Below are 25,487 nucleotides of genomic sequence, written 5' to 3'. Positions count from 1 at the left end.
TTCCTTGCCAGGATGTTGTTGTTATGTCCTTGGTTAAAACTGACATTATTATTTGAATTTCTGTTATCTATTCTATTTATCGTCCATGTTTCACTTCCATACATGGCTACACTCCATACAAATACTTTCAGAAACAACTTCCTGACACTTGAATCTATACTCGATGTCAACAAATTTCTCTTCTTCAGAAACTCTTTCCTTGCCATTGCCAGTCTACATTTTATATCCTCTCTACTTCGACCATCATCAGTTATTTTGCTCCCCAAATAGCAAAACTCCTTTACTACTTTAAGTGTCTCATTTCCTAATCTAATTCCCTCAACATCACCTGATTTAATTTGACTACATTCCATTATTCTCGTTTTGCTTTTGTTGATGTTCATCTTATATCCTTGTTTCAAGACACTGTCCATTCCGTTCAACTGCTCTTCCAAGTCCTTTGCTGTCTCTGACAGAATTACAATGTGATCGGTGAACCTCAAAGTTTTTATTTCTTCTCCATGGATTTTAACACCTACTCTGAATTTTTCTTTTGTTTCCTTTACTGCTTGCTCAATGTACAGATTGAATAACATTGGGTCACTGGACTCACATTCGGGAGGACGACGGTTCAATCCCACGTCCGGCCATCCTGATTTAGGCTTTCCGTGATTTCCCTAACATCACTCCAGGCAAATGCTGGGATGGTTCCTTTGAAATGGCACGGCTGACTTCCTTCACCATCCTTTCCTAGTCTGATGAGACCGATGACCTCGCTGCTTGGTCTCTTCCCCCAAACAACCCAACTCAACACTCTCTCTCTCTCTCTCCTCTCTCTCTCTCTCTCTCTCTATCTATCTATCTATCTATATATACATATCTCAATTTCAATACCTTTCGTAGGAACACTATCCCAATAGCTTGAAGTGCATATAGGAATCTCTGTTATATTCCAAAGAATGATTGGTGTCAAGACGATGTCCTGCAGTGGCAGATTTACTTGGCTGTTGTAAGTGTGCATGCCATTTATGCTCAGAACATTGGCCTTTCACAGTCCTGATAGTCTGACCAATATATGACATGAAACAGCTGCAAGGAATACAGTAGACAACCACCTTACGTGAACCAAGATCATCCTTTATGTTACCTAAAAGGACCCCAATTTTAAATGGTTATTAAAACACACACATCACATTGTATTTCCACAGGATATGACCAATCCTGTTTGAAATGCTTCCTGTGTAAGGCCAAAAAGCCGTAGAATTTGGTACCACCTCAGTATTATCATGGCTCACACAGTGCATAGTTGGTCAAGAGTGCAACATATGTCTTATCTGTCTTTCACTATAACCATTCTGACAAAAGGTGACTTCAAGATGGACTAACTCTGCTGACAAACTCTCAGGGCCAAGGATGACATGGGCCCTGTGAACCAAGGTTTGAAGTACCCTTTTATGTTAAGCTGTATGGTGAAAACTATTAGCCTGCAGATACAAGTTAGTGTAGGTAGGCTTCCTATGATTGGCATGTCCCAACGTACAATCCACCTTCCTCCTAACCACCACATCAAACAATGGAAGACAGCCATCCTTTTCCACCACTGTTGTGAAGTGAATATTGAGGTGGGTTGAATTCAGGTGTTCTAGAAAGTCATTCAAATTCTCGCTGCCATTAGGCCAAACAACAAAAGAATCTTCTACATATCTGAAAAAAAAAAAACATGCAGTTTTCAAAGCCGTAGACTCAAAGGTAAGTTCTTCAAAATCTTCCATAAACAAGCTGGCAATGATAAGTGACAACTCCATCTGTCTGCTCATAGTACTGCTCATTGAATAAAAAGGAAGTGAGTTAACACATGTTGAAATGGGTTCATTAATTCAGCACCAATCCTAACTTCAATCAACTGTAATGAATCGGACAGAGGTACATGAGTGAAGAGAGAGAGAGAGACCACATCAAAACTTACAAGAATATGTCATTCAAATGCATTCACTCTAACTGATCTACAAAATCAGCTGAGTTCTTAACGTGGTGCTTACATTGACCTACTATATGACTCAACAGAGTAACAGTGTTTTTCTACACAACGTCAGAGCAACAGTCTTAATCACAATCTTATGAACAGGAGCCTCTTCCCTGTGGACCTTAGGGAGGCCAAGTACCCTAGAGAGAATAGCGCAATAAGAATTGAGGCTCTTGATATTCTCCTGCCATAAGGAAATTTCTCCAGGATGTTGTTAGTCTTTCTCTCAACACTTTTTGTTGGGTCAGAACCGATCCTGCGATATGTGGAATCAGACAGTAAATACTGCATCCTTTTTTTGGGTCAACTCTAAGTGAACATAAAGCAGTCCTCTCAGCTGCTGTGATATTACCCTTCGAGTGTACGTCCCCCAGTCAACACACAATATGCCTTCCTCCTAGTAAATTCTGCAACATCAGGAGGTAGTTTAAAAACAGTGTCTACAAAAGAACTTATAGAATCAACCACTGGCAAATGCTTTGGAGCACCAATAAAGCTGCTTCATCAAAAAGCTTTCTCCATGAGACATATCACAGAATGTTGAGATACAGTATAGATTCCAAGTCACAGAAACATTCAAACTTTGTCAAATGCCAGGCAGTTACAGAATGAAATTCCCAGTGCCATGAAGCATCATCCACCAATCCCAAGAAAAAGTTGAAATTTTGAAGCAGGCGATAAATGAAGCTGAAATAATTCCTTGGAAACAAAATCCAGCTGTCAGTGAGTGTAATGGATCCTCTCATAAACAATATCTAGGCTTGTGCATTGCTTGATAAGACTAGTGGCAGGAGAATTAATATGATGCACTACTTTGGCAAATGTTGGAACAGTATTTTGATCACAACACTGCAGTAAAAACGACACTCCACATTGCAATCTTACTGTACTGCTGCAGAATTTATCCAACCTCCACAAGCAGTGATTAGTTCTATTGGGAGGAAATTAACAATGTGAGATTTAGTTTCTTCTGGCGTATACAGTGTTCAAATGGCTTAAGAGAATGCAGCTGGATGGCATCGTTGACAACTGCAGATACTTCAACAGGAACATACCTTGCCTTTTTCAATGCAAAACTGCAGAAAGTAAGCACTGTGTTGACACCCACTTACTTTTTATTCAATGACCAGTACTGTGAGCAGACAGATGGAGTTGTAATGGGAAGCCCATTGTCACCCATCATTACCAATTTGTATATGGAAGATTTCGAGGAACACACCTTGGAGTCTGCAGCTGAAACTAGCATGTTTTTTCAGATACGTAGATGATAGTTCTGTTATTTGGCTTCATGGCAGTGAGAACTTGAATGACTTTCTAGAACACCTGAATTCAAACCAGGGAGGAGGCAGGAAATGGGAGAGGGAGAGGGAGGGGGAGGGACAGCATTGTTATTGAACTTCGCTATTTGAGCAGGTGTAGGTGGAAAACCATTTACCATATGGGTACCCAACTTTACAGTGTTCAGACTGTGTGCTGCAGAATTTGCATTGTCAATAGTGGTAGTATCATGACTTGCCATTAGTAGGAATACTAGTACAGAGACAAAGTGCTGAAACGTAAGTATCAATGTGCATTACAGCTGCAGACAGTCAATAAGGGTCTGGGCATATGAGCAGAGCTTTACTCATAGAACTTTTTTTTATCAAAACAGCAGCACTAGTGTTGCTGCTCTTCACAAGTCTCATGCATTAAAGAAATATGAAGAGGTCCTCTTTCTACACCAGTGTTGAAGAATATGATTCAGAAGTCAGAACTAACTGACAATTTGGGAATTACTCCTGAAAAAGGCCGGTGGCCAGTTGTGTCACATGTTGTTGAAGAATGTACTGTTGCCATGGCTGAGAAAGCTGGACACAGTAACGATCTTCAAGCTGTGCCACAACTGCTGAACATTCCATTGTCCTCTGTTCAAAAAGTGCTGCAAACAATTGAGATGGTATCCAGGCTATCATGGATGCAGGTGGTCATAACATTGAGCAATATTTGTAACTTGGAATGTAAACATGGCAATTTATGTGTTGAAATTTCTCCCTACTCACTCTATATGTGACTTATTAAAATTTATGCTCTGTATTTTATGCATGCCCAAGCCATAGAATAGATTTCTGTTAAATATTTTGTGTCTGTCTAAATTTTTCATGTGCAAAATCCAGATCTATCTTAACTTTCTGAGAATCTTTCTTAAATACCACCTAATGTTCTCCCATTGTGTTTAATAGTGCAATAATTCTTCATCTGAGAGTATTATATAACAATTCCCACCTAACTGATTACCTCATGAGGCTATGCCTAGAAAGTGATTTCATTACATTTCAAGTGTAACCTTCATATGCTCCTTGCAAGACTCATGAGCTGAACTGAAATTTAGTCTCCTCCTTAACCTCAGCTTCTTAGTGTGTCATTGCATAGGATAGCTTTTGAATTGGAATACAACTTATTGATGCAGATTAAATACTGAATAAGACGTAGATACTGTACTCAAAGAATGAAGAAACAAGTTAATTTTATACAGTGTTATCATGGAAATGTGACTCTACCAAGAACCATGCACAGACTGCACAGTTCAGTGTCAAATTTTTGAGTAGTTGGAGCTAGGTACATTTGGCAAAACTTGAAAATTTTCATGAGGGTGATAGGCACTTGATTTTCTTATTGTATTTATGAAATATTCAAAATAATACCCAAGTTCTAGCTCAAATTAGGCAGACTGATTCTGGGATTACTGTCCAAATGGTGTAGCATGTAATACCCCGAGATGATTTGCACACCATAGTATGAGATGCAACAGAGGTGCACAGAGGTGAAGAAACAATGTTGATCAGGTCTGTTTAAAGTTTTGTGGGTTTTGTAAATTTCTTCAGTTTTGAAGACATGGTTTATAGTCTTTGTATTCTCTTTGGTTTTCTTATGTAAGTGCTGAGAAACATTACAGACTCAATTATATGCTTCCTTTGTTAATTAATTAATTAATTCTTAAATCATTGCATGGAGGACATAAAGTAGGGATTTTTTTCTGTTGGCTATATAGAGGATTGAATACCTGCATTAAAAGATTGAAGTAAGAACATGTTTTAGTCCTATTTTGAGTTTTCCTTAACAGATTGTTTTGGTCTCATTTCATCTATGAAAGTAGCAGTTTTATGAATTCATCTACAAGGTATATAATAACTGTCCCCAAAATAATGTATATCATTCACATGCCATTATTCAGAGTCTTGCTGGGCACATACAAGAAAAGATAGAGCCACTGGTGGTGCCAGCTATTCTTGAACATGAAGAAATAAGTGGCTTGACAAGTCAGATAGCTAGTGGAAAGAGAGGAAGAGCTGTGTTGTCATCATGGGATTCTGAGCCATTTTTGGGTGTACAGAAGTCATTGGATGCACTCTTGCAGGAACTAAATTATATCTATAAAATTATGGGGAACCATGGTGTTGACATAGAACTTACTGTCCAGATATTTCGGCAGGTGAGATGACCAATTTTCTAACAGTAAGTTACATGAACCTAGACTATAAGGGAACTGCTGTATTTTGTAAATTCTGAAGTCTCTAGTAGATTGCAAACCAGAAATAAAAGAAAATACCCATGACAATGTTACCATTTTAAGTGAAGTTGTGTGTTTTAATTTTGCAGGTATTCTACTTCATCTGTGCCATTTCAGTGAATAACCTACTGCTCCGAAAGGATTTGTGTCATTGGAGTAAAGGAATGCAGATAAGATATAATCTATCACATCTTGAACAGTGGTGTCGTGACATGAGACTACAGGTACATGTAGTGTTATCAGTAGTCTATTTTTTTTCCTCCTCCCTGCAAAGAACAACATTAATGAAACGTGGAGTATTCATAGGCTTTGGCTTATGGAATCACTTTTGTATTGTCAAATCAACAACAATAAGGATTTAGGGAAAGCAATGCAGTCCCTTTAATCTCATTATGTTGTGGGAAAAATAATGTTGTTTTAGACTATTATGTAACTAAAAATTAAATTTGGTCTGATTAGGTCACTTACTTGGGGTATATACAGTGTTTTGCCTTGGGACACCCTCTTTTCCTGTTACTCAACAATGACTTGTCATCAAGTGTAGCAGATGACTCCAAAGTAACTTGCAGATAACATAAGGAATAGACTGTCATCTGGAACCACAAAATGTAGCCCCACAAATAACATATCAGAGGGAAATCTGTTGATGTGTCACATATAAGAGTGTAACTCTGTTACAATAAAAATGTACTATAAGTAATTTCTATTGAATAATTCCTTTTGGATTGGTGTTATTACAGCCATCAATAATGTCCTAATCGTGTAGTGTGGTACGTCAGACTTCTAGGACTGAAGACAAGTGTGGCAACTCTTGTGGAAGGCATGTACATTTCATCTGCAAATGGTGAATGTAGATAACATGCTTTACAATAATAATACCAGTATCTACAGTCAGCACCTGTGGTATGCTTTGACTACTTTACTTTGAATTGTATATACTTCCTTGATGTCATATGGGATAATATTGTGAGGTATCTCAGTACAGGTGCATAGGATACCTTCTACTCTAAAAACATGACAGATACACTTACATTAAACTAACTTCATGACTGATGTTTCATTGTATGGAGCAGTAGATCTGTATTGAAATAATTTACAGAAGAACCTCCCATCTCCATAGTGAACTGGATTTTATTGTACAAGGTGTACAACTTTGCTTCCGCCATTTTTCCCCAACATTTGAGGCTTTAATGAAACAAATGGATACACTTGTTTCATTCAAAGTATTTTCCATTGCTGGCCACTACTTTCTCCCATCTTTCAGGCAGTGTATGAATCCTGCATCAAAAAAATTGTTCATCTTTTGAAGCAATCCATGAATTGATCCAGTTTGTGGCTTCTTCATGAGATCATAAGTGTTGGTCAGCCAGGCCACGTGCCATTGATCTAAACAGGTGATAGTCAGAGGGAGCAATGTCTGGAGAGTACAGCAGGTGGGATAGGACTTCCCATTTTAATGTTTCCACGAATGTTTTGACCTCTCTTGCAACGTGGGGTTGAGCATTGTTGTGCTGCAAAATCATTTTATTGTGCATCTCACTGTATTGTGGCCGTTTGTCTTCTAATGCTCCGCTCAAATGCACCTAATTGCATTTGATAGCAAGCATCTGTGATTGTTTCACTTGGTTTTAACACCTCATAGTACACGATGCCAAGCTGGTCCCACCAAATGCAAAGCATTATCTTGGAGCCATGAATATTCAGTTTGGCCATCAATGTTCAAGCATGGCCAGGATATCCCCATGATTTTTTGCATTTAGGGTTATCGTAATGAACCCATTTTTCGTCCCTGGTCACAATATGATGCAGAAATACCTTCTGTTTTTGCCTTTAAAGCAACTGTTCACAAACCCACAAACACCATTAAACATCTCTTGGTTTCAGCTCACATGGGACCCAACTTCCTTCTTTCTGAATCATGCCCATAGCCTTGAGAAGTTTTTAAATTGCTAGATGTGTCACTCCCACTAATTGTGCCAATTCTTCTTGAGTTTGACACGAGTCTTTACTCAGCAATGTCTCCAATTCTGCATCTTCAAAAACACTCTCTCTTCCACCACTATGCCAGTCAATGACATTAAAATCACTGTTCTTGATGCATTGAAACCACTCAAGACACATTCTTTCACTAATAGCATCCTTACCATTCATACTTGAGAGCATTCAATGAGACTCAACCACTGTTTTCTTCATATTGAAACAAAACAGTAACACCTCCCACAAATCATGAGAATTAGGCTCATAAAATGACATTTTCAATCAAGTACAACTTCATGATGCAGACAAAAATTGACTAATGTTTGACTGAGGTTATGTTGACTGAGGTCCAAGCTAACTGCCTGATGTCTGCGATCTGTTTGTTTCGACTGCTACTTACTATTTTCGCCACCTATTGGGAAACAGTGTAAGCAAAGTTGTACACCTTGTATTGTGACTTTAAATGTTGTAGGAATGCATTTATCTAGTGATACCATTCCATAAACACTTCACATTGCCAACATACCTGATCCAGTATTTAATTTTTCAGCTCATTGTTGCTTTCACAGGAAGAGCACTTGTTCAATTTGTTTGTAAAACACCATGTACTTAGGACTAATAAAAGAAATCCATAGCTATGTCATTAGATGGTCTGTAGTAAGTGTTCTCAAACAGAAAATAATTCTGTTTTGCATATGTTTCACTGGTAATTGTTGATGTGTAGCACTATGGAATTCAGCTTAGGTATGTGTAAAAGGTATCTCGAATTGTTTTTACACTCATCAGTGGGAGTATTTGTATACAAGCTAGTGATGTTAAATGAAACTACCCTACCTGACAAAGAAAGTGAACCTGCAAGAAGGGGGAAAAAATAAACTTCACAGTTTGAGAAGTTGCGTGATGTTACAGCAGTGGTTACAAAACTGAATCAAATTTACAAAGAGCTTAATAGTAGGAGTCCACTTATCAGTATGATGTTGCACCCCTCTGAGATGGACGTATGCACTTCTTTGGTTGGAAAAGGTGTCATAAGGAGTTTGTGACCTCTCCTGAGACAAGTTGGCCCACAACTGTTGTAACTAGTCCTTAATATACTGCATGCCAGCATGGGATGTTAGTTGAGATCCAAGCTGATTCCACACATGTTCCGTCAGGGGCAGTTCTGGGGATTTTGTTGGCCACCGGCAAACCTCAACATCATGCAGACAGTTCATAGATACACATCATGTGTGAATGACCATTATCCTGTTGAAAAATGGTACCATAATCTTCTTGCATGAGAGGTAACACACAGAATGCCTGTGGTGTACCATTGTCTTTCAGAGTTTTCTGCGTCAGCATAACCTGTTACCTGGAGTTACACCCAATGGCTTTACACCCCGTAATGCCAGGAGTAACACCTTGTGCCTCTACAAAACCATGAAAGAATGGGACCTCTCCCAGACTGGCATTGTACTCACCAATGATGGATATCCAGGGTAGTACAAACTTCAGTTCATCAACAAAGACAATGTGACATCATTAATTAGCAATTTATTCTTCCTGGCCGTACCATGACTCAAAAAAAAAAAAAAAAAAAATAGTCTGTATTGTGGTTTTAATGACAACCTCATGGGATGGTAATTCTCTGGTGAAACTGCTGCTGGTTTCTGACCAAAGGTATGGAATGACACAGAATGTAGCAAGAGTTCATTATTTGTTCTCAGAAGGCAGATGTAAGTCAGAAGGGGTTACAGTGTTGTTAGTGCAAACTATGACAGTCCCTCTATGCGGTGGTTAGGTGCAGTTCACCGAAACATTAACAATAAGTATATGAGCCCTCACACTCCCATACAGTCAAACATAGTCACTGTCACATACAAATGCCATCAGATCTGGATATTGCACAATCTGATGAGGCAGCCAATTGAAGACCCACAATGAGGCCCCTTTCAAACTCTGTCAGGTGGTGATAACACTGTCTAAAAAGAGTATGTGGCACCTCCACGTTCTTCACAGTGATCATTCAACATCTTACACTGTCCATGCTCCTTATATATCCTACCAGGCTTGGTAACAACAATTAACTCAAACAACAGTAATGGACTACCTGCAACTCTAATCATTACTTACTCAACAATCGTGCATATGTATATGAAAGTAAATTGATATCTGACCATGGCTATTAAGTGACTTTTTTGTCAGGCAGTGTAGTTAAAGCCAATATTGTTTGAATTTTAGCTACAAGAGCTGAGGAATTTCTGATGCCAAATATTAGATTAAGTTTTGTTTTCTTGTTGTGATGTAATCTAGTTTCTTCCATAGTAATCAACAAGAAGCAGAGGAACTGGACACTACTGGCTGTCATACGTATGTAACATAGGTAAACCAAAACATCTAGGAGCCATTGGAGTCATATTTACAAGTGTCCAGCTGCTGGTTTCTGAACCGAAATTTTCACATGATTTCATAGTGTTTTGTTCCTCTTGGTTGTTAGAAGCTGCAGTTGGATCTTCATACCGATTGTGAAATTTAGAATTATTTAGGCATTTTTATTTTTTGACTTTGTTAGTGATAACATCCCTGGACACAAGTTTCCTCTTGAACTTGATAATTGTATTAATTTTACCACACAAAATAGCATCACTATTGGCAGCAGCACTATTTAATTGTGATCTGGCAAATGTTTCATAGAAGGATCTCCCATTAACACAATTAAAGGTCTATTTATCACCTACAGAAAAACAGCTACTTCTACTGTGACCTGTGCAGGATGGTACCATCCAGTCACAAGTAAGCAGCTTTCAGTTCCTTTGGTGTGTCATCTCTCACTGGTTCCATTATCCAAATCTGATTTTCAAACAATATCCATAACTTAATCATTATTTTAAATTAAAGACACAATGAAATATTAAGAGCAGATCAGTGTGTACAAAATCAACTGCAAACATATTGGAAAAGTATAAGTGGTCAGTCAAGCAGATCTGTGGCAGTTAGGTTGTCAGAACACCAGAGAAGATGGACACTATGGAAGATGGGTTCAACCTTGCACAACATCTCTTAAAAGAAAATAATGCATTAAGATGTGTGCTGCAACATTTTACATGACTTTAAGAAAAATGGTAAATGGATAGTTTAAATCAATAAACGTATGATATAGAATACCACCTTAGTTTTGAATGACAAAACAGTTTTCATTCTCATTTCAAATTAAGGTTCATTTATGCAGATGTTAGATTAGAACATTAAAATCAATTTCATCATTATTTTTTGTCAAATATAACAGTTACCATACAATGACACTCTGTCTCATCATTTTATATATCTTCATATGTGTTTCAATAATATTGTGTAGATGCCATATCATTCTATCTACAGTTGTGATGATTGGCTGTTACCTGTCTGTTGTGCTGCCACAAAGAACAAAGTTAGTTTATCCACATACAAGTAAACAGCAAACACACAAATGGTACAATAAACAGTAGAACATAATCTGAGGATGAGCACCTGCTGTGCTGTCCTTATATGGAGGAGATCTCCAGCAGATGCACCATGTGCCATACCATATGCCCAAATTACGGGCAGCCTCTGGTGGCCATCTCGCACAGATGCCATTGGTAGAGCATGAGTGTAGTGCACTGGTAACCTGGTAACATGGATCATATCCATATGTACAGGATTATAGCACCCCTCCCCCTTACCAAAAGGGCTTTCGCCTGATGACGGAATTGGGGCAAATGATGACACAACCATGACCTATGTGGTGGGCATCGGAGATGCTGGTGGATGTGGGAGGAGATTCTGGCCTAGAACTGATGAGTAAAGGTGGAAGTGACATGGCCCCTGACATGTGCAGTGGCCACCTCTTGCAAAGTGCCATAAGTGAGGGCCGGTGAGAATGGTGTTGGTAGCATCTAGACATCTGGGTCCTCAGAGTGGCAGAACTGCACCAATGCTGAAGTCACTAACCACCTAGGCCAGGAAGAGAGCTTTACCACCTGATGGGTTGCACACTGAGAGCAGGCCGTGACAAGACACACAATGTCTTCGTCAATGCCAGGCCAGAAGATGTGTCGATGGGTCAGTGACTTGGTATAATAGAGCCCTCCACTTTCCCAGCTGTAGGAACTGAAGCACACCATACTCTACAGCCACTGAAATCACAACCCTGGATGATAGCCCATCATTTGCTAAGAGAAAACCACCATTACACACTGGAAGGTGGTGACAAAGGACAGAATAGCTACATAAAAAATCAGAAGTCCTGCTCAAAGACCTGTCTGGCCAACCAAGTTGAACAACTTGGTGCAAAGTCAGGTTGACAGCAACAGCAGCTGCAATCCAGAAGCCTGCAATAGGAAACCCTTCCACTATACATTATGCCTCAACATCTAAATGAAAACAAAGGCACTCTTCCTGATCAAAAGTAGGGTATGGCCCTGTCAGAATCAGGGACAGTGCATTGACATTGACATGCTGTGCAGTAGGCCAAAAATGTATTTCATAGTTGTAGTGAGACAGAAACAAGGCCCCACACTGGAGGCAATCTGCTGCTTTGTCAAAGTACAAAGCAGAAGGACTAAACAACAGAACCATGGGCTTGTGGTAAGTAATGAGGTGGAACTTAGATCCATACAAGAATACATCAAACTTTTTGAGGGTATAGATGATAGCAATGCCTCCTCCTCAACTAGGCAGTAGTGCTGCTGAGTGGAATTGAGCATTTTTGACATGTCAACTATCAGACATTAAGAACCATCCTCACGACCATCAGGCCATACTTAGAGGAGCCTGTAGCCAAGACCATTTGGTGGCCAGGATGCCAGGAGAAGAATGCAGCATACATTTCAGAAGCATTAATGCATGCTGCCAGGCCGATGTTCAGTGAAAAGAAATGTCCTTGTGGTGAAATTTGTGGAGGGGATGGTCCGCTGTGCGCACAGCCAGAATGAATTTATGGTAGTAAGCAATTTTCCCTAAAAGCAGTTGGGTGTTCTTTGACATTGGAAGGGTGAGGCAAAGAGCTGTGACAGCAACATGATGACATGAAGGCTTTACAACAGGGCCAGCCACATTGTGCCAAACTTCACGCATGCAACGGGTGTGGACTGCGGGCACGACAAGGCCCAGCCTGTCACTTGGCTTTGCTCAGTCCTCCTTGGACATACAGGGAATGTTGTGACATTTCATTTACTAGTGTGGTGCAGCATTTTTCAGTTCTGAGTTTGGCAGAATTGCACTGTCAGTGCTGTTTAACCTTTGCTGTTTGTTGATGGTATGGAAGGATGTTCAAAGGTCCACTGGTTGTTTTACAAAAAGAGGCAGTCTTGCAATCTATCACTGCAATCCTTTAAAGTGAATAGGAATGACAGAAGAGAGGGATGAGAATTCTCAGTTCGCATAACTGACAGGTACTGTATATTTGCTATGAAATGAAATTACAATACTATGCAACAAGAATTTGAAGGTTTAGTTGACAATGAAAGAGCAAAAAACTGTGATGATACAGATGGGATTCATTGGCCAGGAGTGCCTAAAGAAATTGCTGGTATGACCAGTAAAATTTCTGAAGTCACACACATTATTCCATTGTCAGTTGCAATAGATTTCAATAGAACCGAACAAAGGGTGCAAATGGCTCTGAGCACTATGGGACTTAACATCTTAGGTCATCAGTCCCCTAGAACTTAGAACTACTTAAACCTAACTAACCTAAGGACATCACACACATCCATGCCTGAGGCAGGATTTGAACCTGCGACCGTAGCAGTCCCGCGGTTCCGAACTGCAGCGCCTAGAACCACACGGCCACCTCGGCCGGCCTGAACAAAGGGTGCACAGATTTCATATATTACTGAAAGTACATTCATTAAGTCAAGGGGCATGCCTGGAATGATTTCTTGACTTAAAAGTCACTATTATTGAATTTATGAAGGAAAAAGGAGAGCAGGAATGAAAATTTGAACATCCACAATGGAGTACAGACTTTGCATTTGAAGTAGACTCGACTGCACACTATCCACACTTCTTTCTGATTTTATGTGGATGCATTTGAAAAGAAAATCATGTTGTAGAAGGGATACATTCCGGCAAAGACAGTCCAGTTCCATAAGCTGACTAGCATTGAAGAAAATACAAAGTTAGAGGAATCCATTGTGGCCTTGCAAGAATTACAAGGATAGTTTTATAAAGATTTTGAGGGCACTGTCAATTGTACATCTATTTCTTAGACCCTTTGTTTCAGTTGAAAGTGCCCCTAATCTTATACAGATGCAATTGATTGAACTGCCTTGTAATTCTAGTTTTCATTACAAATCTTTCTGCATTAAAACTGTCCAGAATGTCTATATCTCACCAGGTAGAGTTTCAAAGTCATCATAATGAGATTACAAAAGTGCTACAATGCTTCAATCATCATATTTGTGTGAAAAACATTTTTTTGACTATGAAACTAAATAAATCACAATTATGTGGCAACTTGAGTGCAAAACTGTGAAATTGTCTGCATCTGTCCATATACCAACAGTTGCTACCAGATAAAAATTATGTCTTCAATGAGCCAAAAATAATTAAATAATACCGAAAATTTGTTTTTTGTTAGCCATGTTGTTGGTAAATGTGAAATATAAAACCACGTAGTATGCAGTGTGCTTGCACTGCCATTTAAATGAGGTGTGTTCCGTTTTCCCTCTTCTCCCACCTTGCACTGAGACAGTGTATCATGGCAATAGGGGAAACATGAAGGGAGGCTGAGCACTTTGGCCCTCGTGTCTGGGCATGGCCTGGGAGCTGAAATCTTGATCAACCCTGCTTTATGTTATCCTGAGAGAACTCAAACCCCAAATACACAATTGATGGGTGCAGTATGTAAGGCCGTGACCAAGTAGCATAAGCTGCATAAATGCTCTTCCTTGGATGCACCCATCATGACAATATCATCAGGATAGTTGATGCATGCCAGAACAGACATCATCAATTGTTCCAAAAATGCTGAAAAAATCACAGGTGTGCCAGCCACACCAAATGGGAGGCACTGATTTTGGTATATCCCAAAGGGCATCCCAGTCACAAGGAGCCTTTTTGGATCCTCATCCAATGCAACCTGTAAATAGGTTTCAGATAATTCAGTTTTAGCAAATAACTAGCCTCCTATAAGTCTGACCAACAACTCATCCTGATGGGGCAAAGGGTGAGTGTCAATAATAGTGTGAGTGTTATCGGAAACTTTATAGTCACTGCAGAGGCGCTACTCACCATTTGATTTTTTAGCAGACAGTTAGGGTAGGCCACATATTTGTTGTAATAGGCTGTAAGACCCCAAAATCATCAGCCTATACAATTCTGATTTCATTTGTTTGTTCGAAGCTACAGGAATAGGGCACACATGTAAAAATGTGGCTGCACAGTAGGTTTCAAGGTAATGTGGGCTGCAAAATTAGTGGCACAACCTAAAACATAAAAAAATGTGAACTCAGAATCTGCGAATCTAACTGCAGCTAAAGGGACCTCATCAGAAGCAAGGTGCACTGCACCTGCAATAAAAAACCAGAAACATGGAAAGCATCCAGACCAAATAAATTGTTGGCACCAGCATCATCCACTACCAGAAGAGTTGAGGAATGAACCACAGATTTATACACAGTGCAAGCTGTAAATTGCCCCAAAGCTGGAATACATTGTTCAGTTGTAACTCGCCAGATGTTAAGTACACAGACACAATGCCAAACATACCAAATTGACATAGGTTCACAAGTTCAGCAATGTCAGAGCTGCATATGTGTGTCCACTTGTTGCCTGAACTCTTTGTCTATTACTCACACTTCAATAAACAATTTGTTAAAAGTCATAAGCATTGGAGATACACAATTAACACCTGCAGAAGAGGGCTTGGAATGACGCATGCAAAATATTATATACAGTGCACGCAGCTTCTGCACCCTCATCGACAGTGACAAATGACAACCAACCACCTCACCCATCTCTCCCACACTGTTTCATGTAGCATGTCAAGGCTATGTGCCCTAGGCACTGGGCAACTTGCCATCTACATCTACATGGTTACTATGCAATTCACACTTAAGTGCCTGGCAGAGGGTTCATTGAACCATTTTCATACTACTTTTCTACCATTCCACTCTCAAAGGGTGCATCAGAAACAAGAACACCTAAATCTTTCCATTCGAGCTCTGATTTCTCTTATTTTAATATGATGATCATTCCTCTCTACATAGGTGGTTGTCAACAAAATATTTTCGCATTCAGAAGAGAAAGTTGGTGATTGAACTTTCATAAATAGATCTTGCCATAAAGAAAACTGCCTTTGTTTCAGTGACTGCCACCCCAACTCACGTATCATGTCAGGTGACACTCTCACCCCTATTATGCAATAACACGAAACAAGCTGCCCTTTCCTGCACTTTTTCGATGTCCTCCGTCAATGCCACGTGGTAAGGATCCCACACTGCACAGCAATATTCCAGCAGAGGATGAACAAGTGTAATGTAGGCTGTCTCTTTAGTTGGTTTGTCGCATCTTCTAAGTATTCTGCCAACAAAGCGCAGTCTTTGTTTCGCCTTCCCCAAAAATATTATCTATGTGGTCTTTCCAATTTAAGTTACTCATACTTGTAATTCCTAGGTATTTAGTTGAATTGACAGGCTTTAGATTTGTGCGATTTATCATATACCCAAAGTTTACTGTATTTCTTTTAGTACCCATGTGGATGACCTCACAATTTTCTTTGTTTGGTGCCAATTGCCACTTTTTCCACCATACAGAAATTCTCTCTAGATCATTTTGTAATTGGAATTGATCGTCTGATGATTTTAATAGACAGTAAATTACAGCATCATCTGCAAACAGTCTAAGGGGGCTGCTCAGATTATCACCTAGATAATTTATGTACATCAGGGACAGCAGAGGGCCTATGACACTACCTTGTGGAACACCAGATATAACTTCTGTTCTACTTGATGATTTACTGTCTATCACTACGAACTGTGACCTCTTTGAGAGTAAATCGTGAATCCAGTCACACCACTGAGACAATACTCCATATGCACGCAATTTGATTAATAGTCACTTGTGAGGAACATTATCAAAAGCCTTGTGGAAATCTAGGAATATGGAATTGATCTGAGATCCCTTGTCAACAGCCCTCATTACTTCATGGGAATAAAGAGCTAGCTGCATTGCACAAAAAAGATAATTTCTGAATCCGTGTTGGTTGTGTATCAATAAGTCATTTTCTTAAAGGTGATTCATAATGTTAGAGTACAGTATATGCTCCAAAATCCTACTGCAAATTGAGGTCAGTGATATGGGTCTGTAGTTCAGTGGGTTACTCCTATTTCCTTTCTTGAATATTGGTGTGACCTGTGCTTATTTCCAGTCTTTAGGAACAGACCTTTTGTCAAGTGAGTGGTTGTATACAATTGCTAAGAAAAGCGCATACTCTGAAAGGAATCTGATTGGTATACTCCACCCTCCCCTCCTTCTTCCCCCAAGAACTAACTGATGTCAAACAACCAGGAACAGAAGTTGCTGTGGTGACATCATACCAAGCCTCAGTCTAATCACCAACAGCATGAGATGCCTCAAAAGATTGACTAATATTCAACACTTCAGCCAAAAATAGATTATCAGACTGTAGTCTGTGTTGATGCCCCTCCATTCTGGAGCCAATCGAATGGTGGCAACACAGACCATAGACTCAGCATGTGAATCCTGACAAGCATCAGTAACAAACTGATATTTGCAACTGAGGCCATAGGACTGATGGGGCTATTTATGTCAACAATAGAACTCAGCATGTGCTGCAATTACATGCATGCACTTTTGGTGATAACTGGAGAAATTACACACTTACACGTTTAATCAAATGAAAGTGATGATGGTTCCTGGAGTGGGACAAGATGGAACAACAAATGGTAAATTTGAGGGGAAATCCAAGAAGTGAACAAAGCCTTAAGCATGATTGCACTGGTGACACCAAAAACAAAGTGGTGTTACCTAAGCCACTTCTCATAAGCCAATTGTCTTCAGACCCAACACCATAATGGGGAAAGGGTAGTGGTTATGCTGACAACATAGAAGCCTACCTACACAGTCAGTGTGTCTGACAAATTTGTGGTAGCAACTGAAAGGGCCTCCTTTTCCTAAAGGAGAGATTTCAGCACTGCTTGCATGGACATGAGAACTGACAGAAAAACCAAATACACTGAGCATGATGAAGTGAACACCACACTCAACACCAATTGTGTCATAATGTTAGACATAAACAATAGTGCGGCCCAAAGAACAATGTTTGTTTATTCATGTACAAGTAAACAGCAAACATAGAAATGGGGAGAATTTTGGGAGAACAGAAGAGGCTCTCTCCTGGAACTGCAGAGTATGCAGTAGGAACATTTTGATTGGGGAACAGGAAAGGAAAATCTATGCCCTTCAGACACAGTCGGAGGGAGCAAGGAAGGAATTCATAAGGATCAAGGGAGATAGGGGGAGGAGGGTGGCTGGGAAGTGGCAGCTGGTAGGAGGATAGGAAGAAAGAGAACATTATCTGACAGTTTTATCGTCAACAGGAAAAACAGGCATCTACCACTACCAGAGTTACATGGAGAAGAGCCTCAGGTAGAATGAGGAGCAGGAAATATGCAGCACACTTCAACCATGGCCAAGAAGTCTAGGAATGTACAAAGTGTTAGGAAGAAGAAAGTGCTGCTGCTAGGTAGTAGCCATGGTTGAGGTGTAGGTCCTCAGTTAAAGGAAAGTTTAGGGGCAACGTACCAGGCCACCAGTATATTCAAGCCAAATGCAGGGCTAAGTCATTTGATAGAGGACCTAGGGTCTTTATGTAAGGATTTCACGGAAGAGGACCATGTAGTGATAGTGGGTGGGATGGGAAACAGATTGGACAGGGATGGGGCATATGACATAGGTGGTGACACGGACAAGATAGCTTCCCTGACTCATGGCACCAACGTACACTTTGTTGAGCTGTTCCTGGTTCATGATCAACCACACCTTGATGGAGCTGTGAGGTGAATCAATGTGGGGTTAAGGATGGCTCTGAGGACAACCAACTTTGCTCATGTTTCTCTGCTGCCCATCGGGATTATCAACAGATGGGGTTTCACTAGGCATGGCCTGCACCTAAACAGGACTGGGAAGGGAAGATTGATACAGCTGATTCATGAAAGTATAGGGAGTGGATCTTGGGCAACACATGGTCAAATAACTGATGTCATAGGTAGGAAAAGTAGGTCTTTTTTAGGATAAATCCAGACACCAGGTTCCCCTCATAGAGATTATCTCGAGCAGTTTAAAAAATACTGAAACAATAACTCACAAGACATATTTTAACACTTCAAATTTCACACATACCAGATGTCGCAAAGAAAAATAAACCATTGGAAAGAGTAACATGGGGCATTTCACAGACTTAACAATCCTCCATCAAAACATGCAATCAATAAAAATTAAAATACAACTATTAGAAGTTGAGCTCCAATCTTTGAACTGCACAGTAGTTTGTATTACTGAGCACTGGTGTAGAGACATAGAAATCGAATATGTAGTATTATCATTGTATGAAATGGCAACTACTTCAAGGGGTGGAGGATAATGCATTTATATTAGAAAAGGAATACAGTTCAAATGAAGACATGACCTCAGTACAGTAAGTGAAGACAAACACTTTGAAATATCAGCTACTGAATTAACAGGGCTTGATATCACCAAGAAATTAATCCTTTTGTGTGAGTATAGATCTCCCAGTAGTAGTGTGGACATTTTTTTCAATAAATTAACAGAAGTTCTAGAAGTAGTCTGAAGTGCAAAGGTCAACGTAATTCTGTGTGGGGACATTAACATCAACACTAATATCATAGATGAATCCAGCAGCACCTTCATAAACATCCTTCAGAGTTTTGGCATGTCCCTATTGGTCAATAGTGCAACAAGGGTTACTACAATGACTGCATCAGTAATTGACCATGTGGCCACAAATATGGACAGGGAAAAATGTGATTTAGCTGTAAAAGATCTCAAACTATCAGACAATCTCTGTCAAATAACAGTAGTAAAATCAGGCATCGAATCATTCCCTAAACTCCAAGTCTACAAATGACATCTATCAGAAGGAAACCAATGTGAATATGAAATTCTCTAAATTCTCCACATTGTTTGAATTTAACTTTGAAAAGGCATTTCCAAAAGTATGCATGTCTGTATGAACATCTCACAAAAACAGATGGATAACAGCAGGTATTAGGAAGTCCTCCCAAACACTTAAACAACTCAGTTCCAACAAAAAGATTTGCAATGATCCAGAATTCTTAAATTTCTATCATAGATACAAAAAGATCCTACAGGAATGTGCTGATTTCTGCAGAAAAGTCATTTAATGATAAAATAATATATAATGCAGAGAATAAAAGCAAAACAGTCTTGGATGTTATTAAAAAAGGAAATGGAGAGAGGCAAACAAATGCAGAATAACATACTGCGAAGGGAGCGGGATAAGGTAATAAATGATCCACAATGCTTAGAAAACTATATAAATGAGCATTTTTCAAGTATTGCCAACAAGTTACAGCAAAAATTCCCCAAAACAAATATAACACCCGCAAATAATGTTGCACTAAATAAATACAATCTTTTAAGCGAATCACAGTTTGGTTTACAAAGTGGCAAAAATACGAAGTCAGCGATAGAAGAATTCACAAAAGTTGTACTTGATGCTCTTGATAAAGATGAGTATGTCACAGGCATATTTTTGGATCTTTCTAAGGCGTTTGATACAGTCAACCACAAGATTCTATTAAATAAATTAGAAGCATTAGGAATAAGAGGAGTAGCTAATGACTGGTTTCCATCATATGAAGCAGGTAGGGCACAAAGAATAGAGAACACATACTTCAAATAGAACTAAACATTTAGTAAAACTCTTATCAGAACCAAAATACACTAATATAGTGGTTCCACAAGGTAGCACATCAATGACTTTTCCACTTGTGTTACTCGTGGTGAAAAAATGGTCTTCGCTGATGACAGCAATATTATAGTCGTGGAGAAAACAAGTGAACTCCTTGCCAACAAAGCAAATGAAACTCTCAAGGAAGTTTATGATTGGTCAATAAGCAATAAAGTGACATTTAACATGAAGAAAACTAATGCCATGAATTTCAGTTTGAAGAGGAAAAATGACCATGTTAAATGTAGATTTTACCTCTATAGACTGTGTAATAAATGCAAAATTTTTAGGAATGACTATTGATTCTCAGTTGAAGTGGTGTGAACACACAAAGGTACATGCAAACAGAATGTCATCAGCCCTTAGAATCCTATCATCAGTGTGTAACATGCAGTGTCATTTAGTTACATATTATTCATATGTACACTCAATGATTAGCTATGGCATTCTTTTTTGGGGAACAAATGCACAAAATATGAACACAATTTTCAAACTTGTAAAGTTCTGTTCATAATACTGTGGATTTTAACTGCTCCTTGTGAATTCATTTACCAGTCAATTGTACACATCAAAAATAACATTCATAATTACTGCACAAACAGCCCTGTCCATGGCCATGCAACAAGAGATAGACTCAACTTACATTTACCAAGAAAAGAAACATAAAACTCAAAACAGCACTTTCTACCAAGGAATAAAACTGTACAATAAATTACCAAAAGAGATTAAAGAAATTGCAGAAATACACTTCTTTAAAAAGACAGCTAAAAAGTGCCTGTTATACAATATATTTTATACATTGAAGGATTACTTAGCTAAAATAGAGTAGGGGTTTGGTAAAAAAAAGTTATACAAATAAATAAATAGATGATGATGATGATGATGATGATGGTAATAAAACATACACCATACAACATTCCACATTCCACATAACACCTTCACTTAGTTTTTTTCCTTCTCTTTTCCTTTCTAGAAATACTTATCCCCAAGCTATGCATGGCACAATAGTAACGTCTCTTCCTCTTTCTGAGCTCAATATCTCGCTCTTTATGGAGGAATGCTGATTCAGTTTTTCAGGATAGCAAATGGGAAGTTGCGGTACAGAAAACGGCCCATGTGCAGTGACTGATAGTGAGATGTGACTGAACAGTGTGGCATCACATTATTTAACAAATTATTTGTAAAAAAAAGTTTTCTATACCAGGAGTAAATCTAATGGTTGTCTCTAACTAGAAGTCTGGAAATGTGTGTGTCTACTAATTAGCTTATTTTAAATTGTTCTAAACTTGTAAATACTTTTACATGTCCAATATCCTTGTAATAAGAGATCTACGGATGAATAAATCTGCTGCTGCTGCTGCTGCTGCTGCTGCTATTACTACTACTAATACTACTACTACAAATGGCAGTTATCATGACTTGAAACCTAAGTTGGTTAGCTCTTTGTGTGCTACTGTTTTCAGTATCCATGGAAAGTGGTTGAAGGGCAGTGAAAGTATGAGTAGGTGACATTGTTGGACGTCTGCACCCCACCAAAGGACATGGAGATTGAAAGTTTGTCTGCTCTGTAACACAGATTAAGAAAGATCCAACAACAGAGTACAACACTGATGCAAGCACAAATGTTTCAGAGCACACCATGCTTTGCACATTGATATTTACTGGTCATTTTATGAATGTAACAATCTCTAATCTTCTTTATTATGTGTCATATCAATCTGGTATTAACAGTACTTAATGAGTCTTCATTTTACCGAGTCCCTCTAACAGGGATACCTGAAAAACAGTGATTATTTAATTCAGTATCCAGTAAAAATGTGTATCAAATATAATTATGAAAGGCCAGTATAGTGAGAAAAATATCAGTGGTACAGTAGCAATGTATGAATATCAGTATTGTTTTGGCAGTTTATTGATATTTCTAACATATTGGAGGTCTATCACTGTCATCTGTAGCCATTCATTTCAGTGAGTAGGAATAACTGCACCAGCCATCCCAGTTTCCCATTTGTGACTGAGTTAAGTGATTTAATAATGCAGTGAAGTGGATCTGTGCGCTCCTGCATGGAATAGAGTTTTATAGGAGAAAAGCTATCATTTGTAGGAACCCCACTCTACATTTGTGTTGTAGAGTGCTCCCCTTTTTTGTGAATAATAATCAAAGATGTCCATGTGACACTAAAATCATTCATCTGTGTTTGTTCATGGAATTTCATACAGGACCAGTCCTAAATTTTCTACTCCTCACCACTGATTTCTTTTTTGACCCTTTCACATTATCACAAGTGTTCCTCCCTTTCCTGGCTGTACTATCAACAGAGCATTAAAATTTGAAAGGAAATGGGAATCTACATAGATCTTTTTTACCAGTATTCCACTAGTTTTTACATAAAATAGTACTTCAGATGATCACCAGCAGAAGTCCACTTATGACACATAACTTGATTATATCAGTGCCCACATTTGGTAAACTGAAGAATTGAGATTTCTTTTGTGGATGTCTATTCAATTCTGCTGTTCAATACAGACCAAAACATAGTACTTGGTGTTCTCTTAATAATTTTAAATGCAGCAAAATTCAGTGTTTTAAATGGTTAATTATCACATTTGTTCCAGTGTACTGATGTGCCAACCACATTACAGCCCATAATTCAGGCTGCCCACTTGCTACAGGCTCGTAAGCTGGATGAAGATGTTCAGCATGTATGCAATATGTGTGATAAACTTTCAATGTTGCAGGTATGTATTCAAAATTAACTGTATCATTGTTTCAAATTGGTGTCAGTTATAACTGATTTATTAAATTTTGCACATGATTAGATTGCCCATTGTGATGGTTCTTACATAGTAATGCATCCACTCATGTTAAAGACTGGTTTATATACCATATGGGTTAGGAAGAAACATATTTATAAAGACTTGTGAGCTACAGTTGTTTTTTCATTAAAGTAATTAGCATTTCTTGGTGCTTCATATGTATATTATACAGCAACTGATGATGTAATTCTCTGCAGCTAGAACAGGTTGTTCCAACTTATGTGCTTGTAATAATTTGTGGATTGCTCCAACCAGTGTTGGTGTCAGTGAGGAATTGAATTAGCCTGCACGGCAGCACCTTGTAATCTGACAACTATAAATGGTGCACATTATGTTATGGCCAACAACAAATTTGGAATGTTACATTAACTAAAAAATGCAGGAAGCAAAGGAAATAAATAATAAGGAACTCTATTAATAGTATGTAATATGTTCATTAGGCTTCTGAAGTTTGAGATTTTTCCATATTAAGAGGAAATATTGAGAGTCAAAGTGTTTGCAGTGTTACTGTGGAAGATTCATTGTAACATCATAAAGAAAACTCCCTTCTTTGCTTTTTACTCTTGCTATGGACAAAAAAAGTGATAACATTAGTATATATATACCCAAACATGCACATGATCATGACCATATTTTTGTATAGGTTGTGAAACATTTTTGCTGTAATGAAAAATCCCACTAGGACAAAGTCAGTGTGCTGTGGTATCTTTCTTTCATTGAAGTTAGAAATACTAGATTCACATATTTTAACTTTGGTAATGGTGACAGACCATGGAATGAAACCAGGAAAGGATTGTTGAATAATTTAATTTCCATTTCCAAAATATTGAGCTCCTGCAGTCCCTTTTTAAAGACATGCTTAACTGGTTTTCTTGACTTGGTAATCAGTAAAACTAGTAATCTTAAAGAAGCCAGGTGACCCAAAAATGTTAAATTGCAGTTTCTCATTTGTGTCTCAAACATAGGTTTTCCAAGAACATTCAGATTTTGTTTTGCACGTCAACCATTTAATTTTCCATCCACTGCAGTAACATTTTAAATTGTTCAGATGTATTTTCATGTCTGCCAGGAATGCTAGCTCTGATAAACATTTTAAATCTTTCAGATATTACACTTCTTTCCCTATCACTTTGGCAAAAGGAAAAGCTTGCTCACAAATGTGAAAGTAATTAACAAGAAGTTACCAATCAAGCTAACTGTGGTGTGGTTAGGTATGTCCTCATACTTTGCATCCATATCTTTCTCCTGCCATGGTTGCCTTGTCCAAGTTCCAGCGAGTTGCAATTTGTTGGGAACGGAAACTCCTTAAATTCTCTGCAACTCCTTTAGAGACAAATATTATGCATCTGCTACCAGACTTACTGCTACAATAAACTTTTTTTTTCAGATGTAACCCTCTTGATATTTTTCTTTTAAGTCTGTTAGATCTCTGAGTATTTTGCCCTCTATCTGCTCCTAATGCCCTGCGTGGGAGCATGTACAAGGGTGTGCTGAAAAGTTAGGCCTCCAAGTTTTTTATACATAAATTCTTAATGCATTTTAAATAAAGCACATGTTATTAACATTCTACATATTTATTCTTCATTTCTATACATTTGCAGCCCTCTGCCATGAGAGGTCTCTGAATTGTAGCATGTAACATGGTGGTGAGTAATGTAATTATGTCACTGGATTAGAAACAGCATGCTAAAATCAGATTCTGGGTTAGAAGAGTTTGTCCACACATGCTGCTCCTTTAGTATGACAAAGGTACATCACAAATTAGCATTGTGACATCTGAAACAATCGCCCACCTTTGGTTCACTGTCATCATCATCCTCCATACAATTCCAACTTGGCACAATCAAGTTTTCATTTTTCCAAAACTTAAAGAACACCTTAAAATACACTCCTGGAAATTGAAATAAGAACACCGTGAATTCATTGTCCCAGGAAGGGGAAACTTTATTGACACATTCCTGGGGTCAGATACATCACATGATCACACTGACAGAACCACAGGCACATAGACACAGGCAACAGAGCATGCACAATGTCGGCACTAGTACAGTGTATATCCACCTTTCGCAGCAATGCAGGCTGCTATTCTCCCATGGAGACGATTGTAGAGATGCTGGATGTAGTCCTGTGGAACGGCTTGCCATGCCATTTCCACCTGGCGCCTCAGTTGGACCAGCGTTCATGCTGGA

General features: G+C 38.7%; 1 protein-coding gene across 1 annotated transcript in view; it reads left to right on the top strand.

Moving 5' to 3' along the window:
• Positions 1 to 25,487, top strand: part of LOC124555906 (unconventional myosin-Va-like) — a 74,063-nt gene that overhangs the window by 29,336 nt on the left and 19,240 nt on the right. The window contains exons 6-8 of the mRNA XM_047129964.1: positions 5,214 to 5,471; positions 5,639 to 5,773; positions 23,098 to 23,220. Coding sequence (XP_046985920.1) covers positions 5,214 to 5,471; positions 5,639 to 5,773; positions 23,098 to 23,220 — 516 coding nt within the window. The remainder of the gene's footprint in view (positions 1 to 5,213; positions 5,472 to 5,638; positions 5,774 to 23,097; positions 23,221 to 25,487) is intronic.

Source organism: Schistocerca americana, chromosome X (genome assembly GCF_021461395.2).
Source record: "Schistocerca americana isolate TAMUIC-IGC-003095 chromosome X, iqSchAmer2.1, whole genome shotgun sequence".
NCBI classification, from domain to species: domain Eukaryota; kingdom Metazoa; phylum Arthropoda; class Insecta; order Orthoptera; family Acrididae; genus Schistocerca; species Schistocerca americana.
The sequence above is the reverse complement of the archived record's forward strand: the minus strand, read 5'-3'. Positions and strand labels throughout refer to the sequence as shown.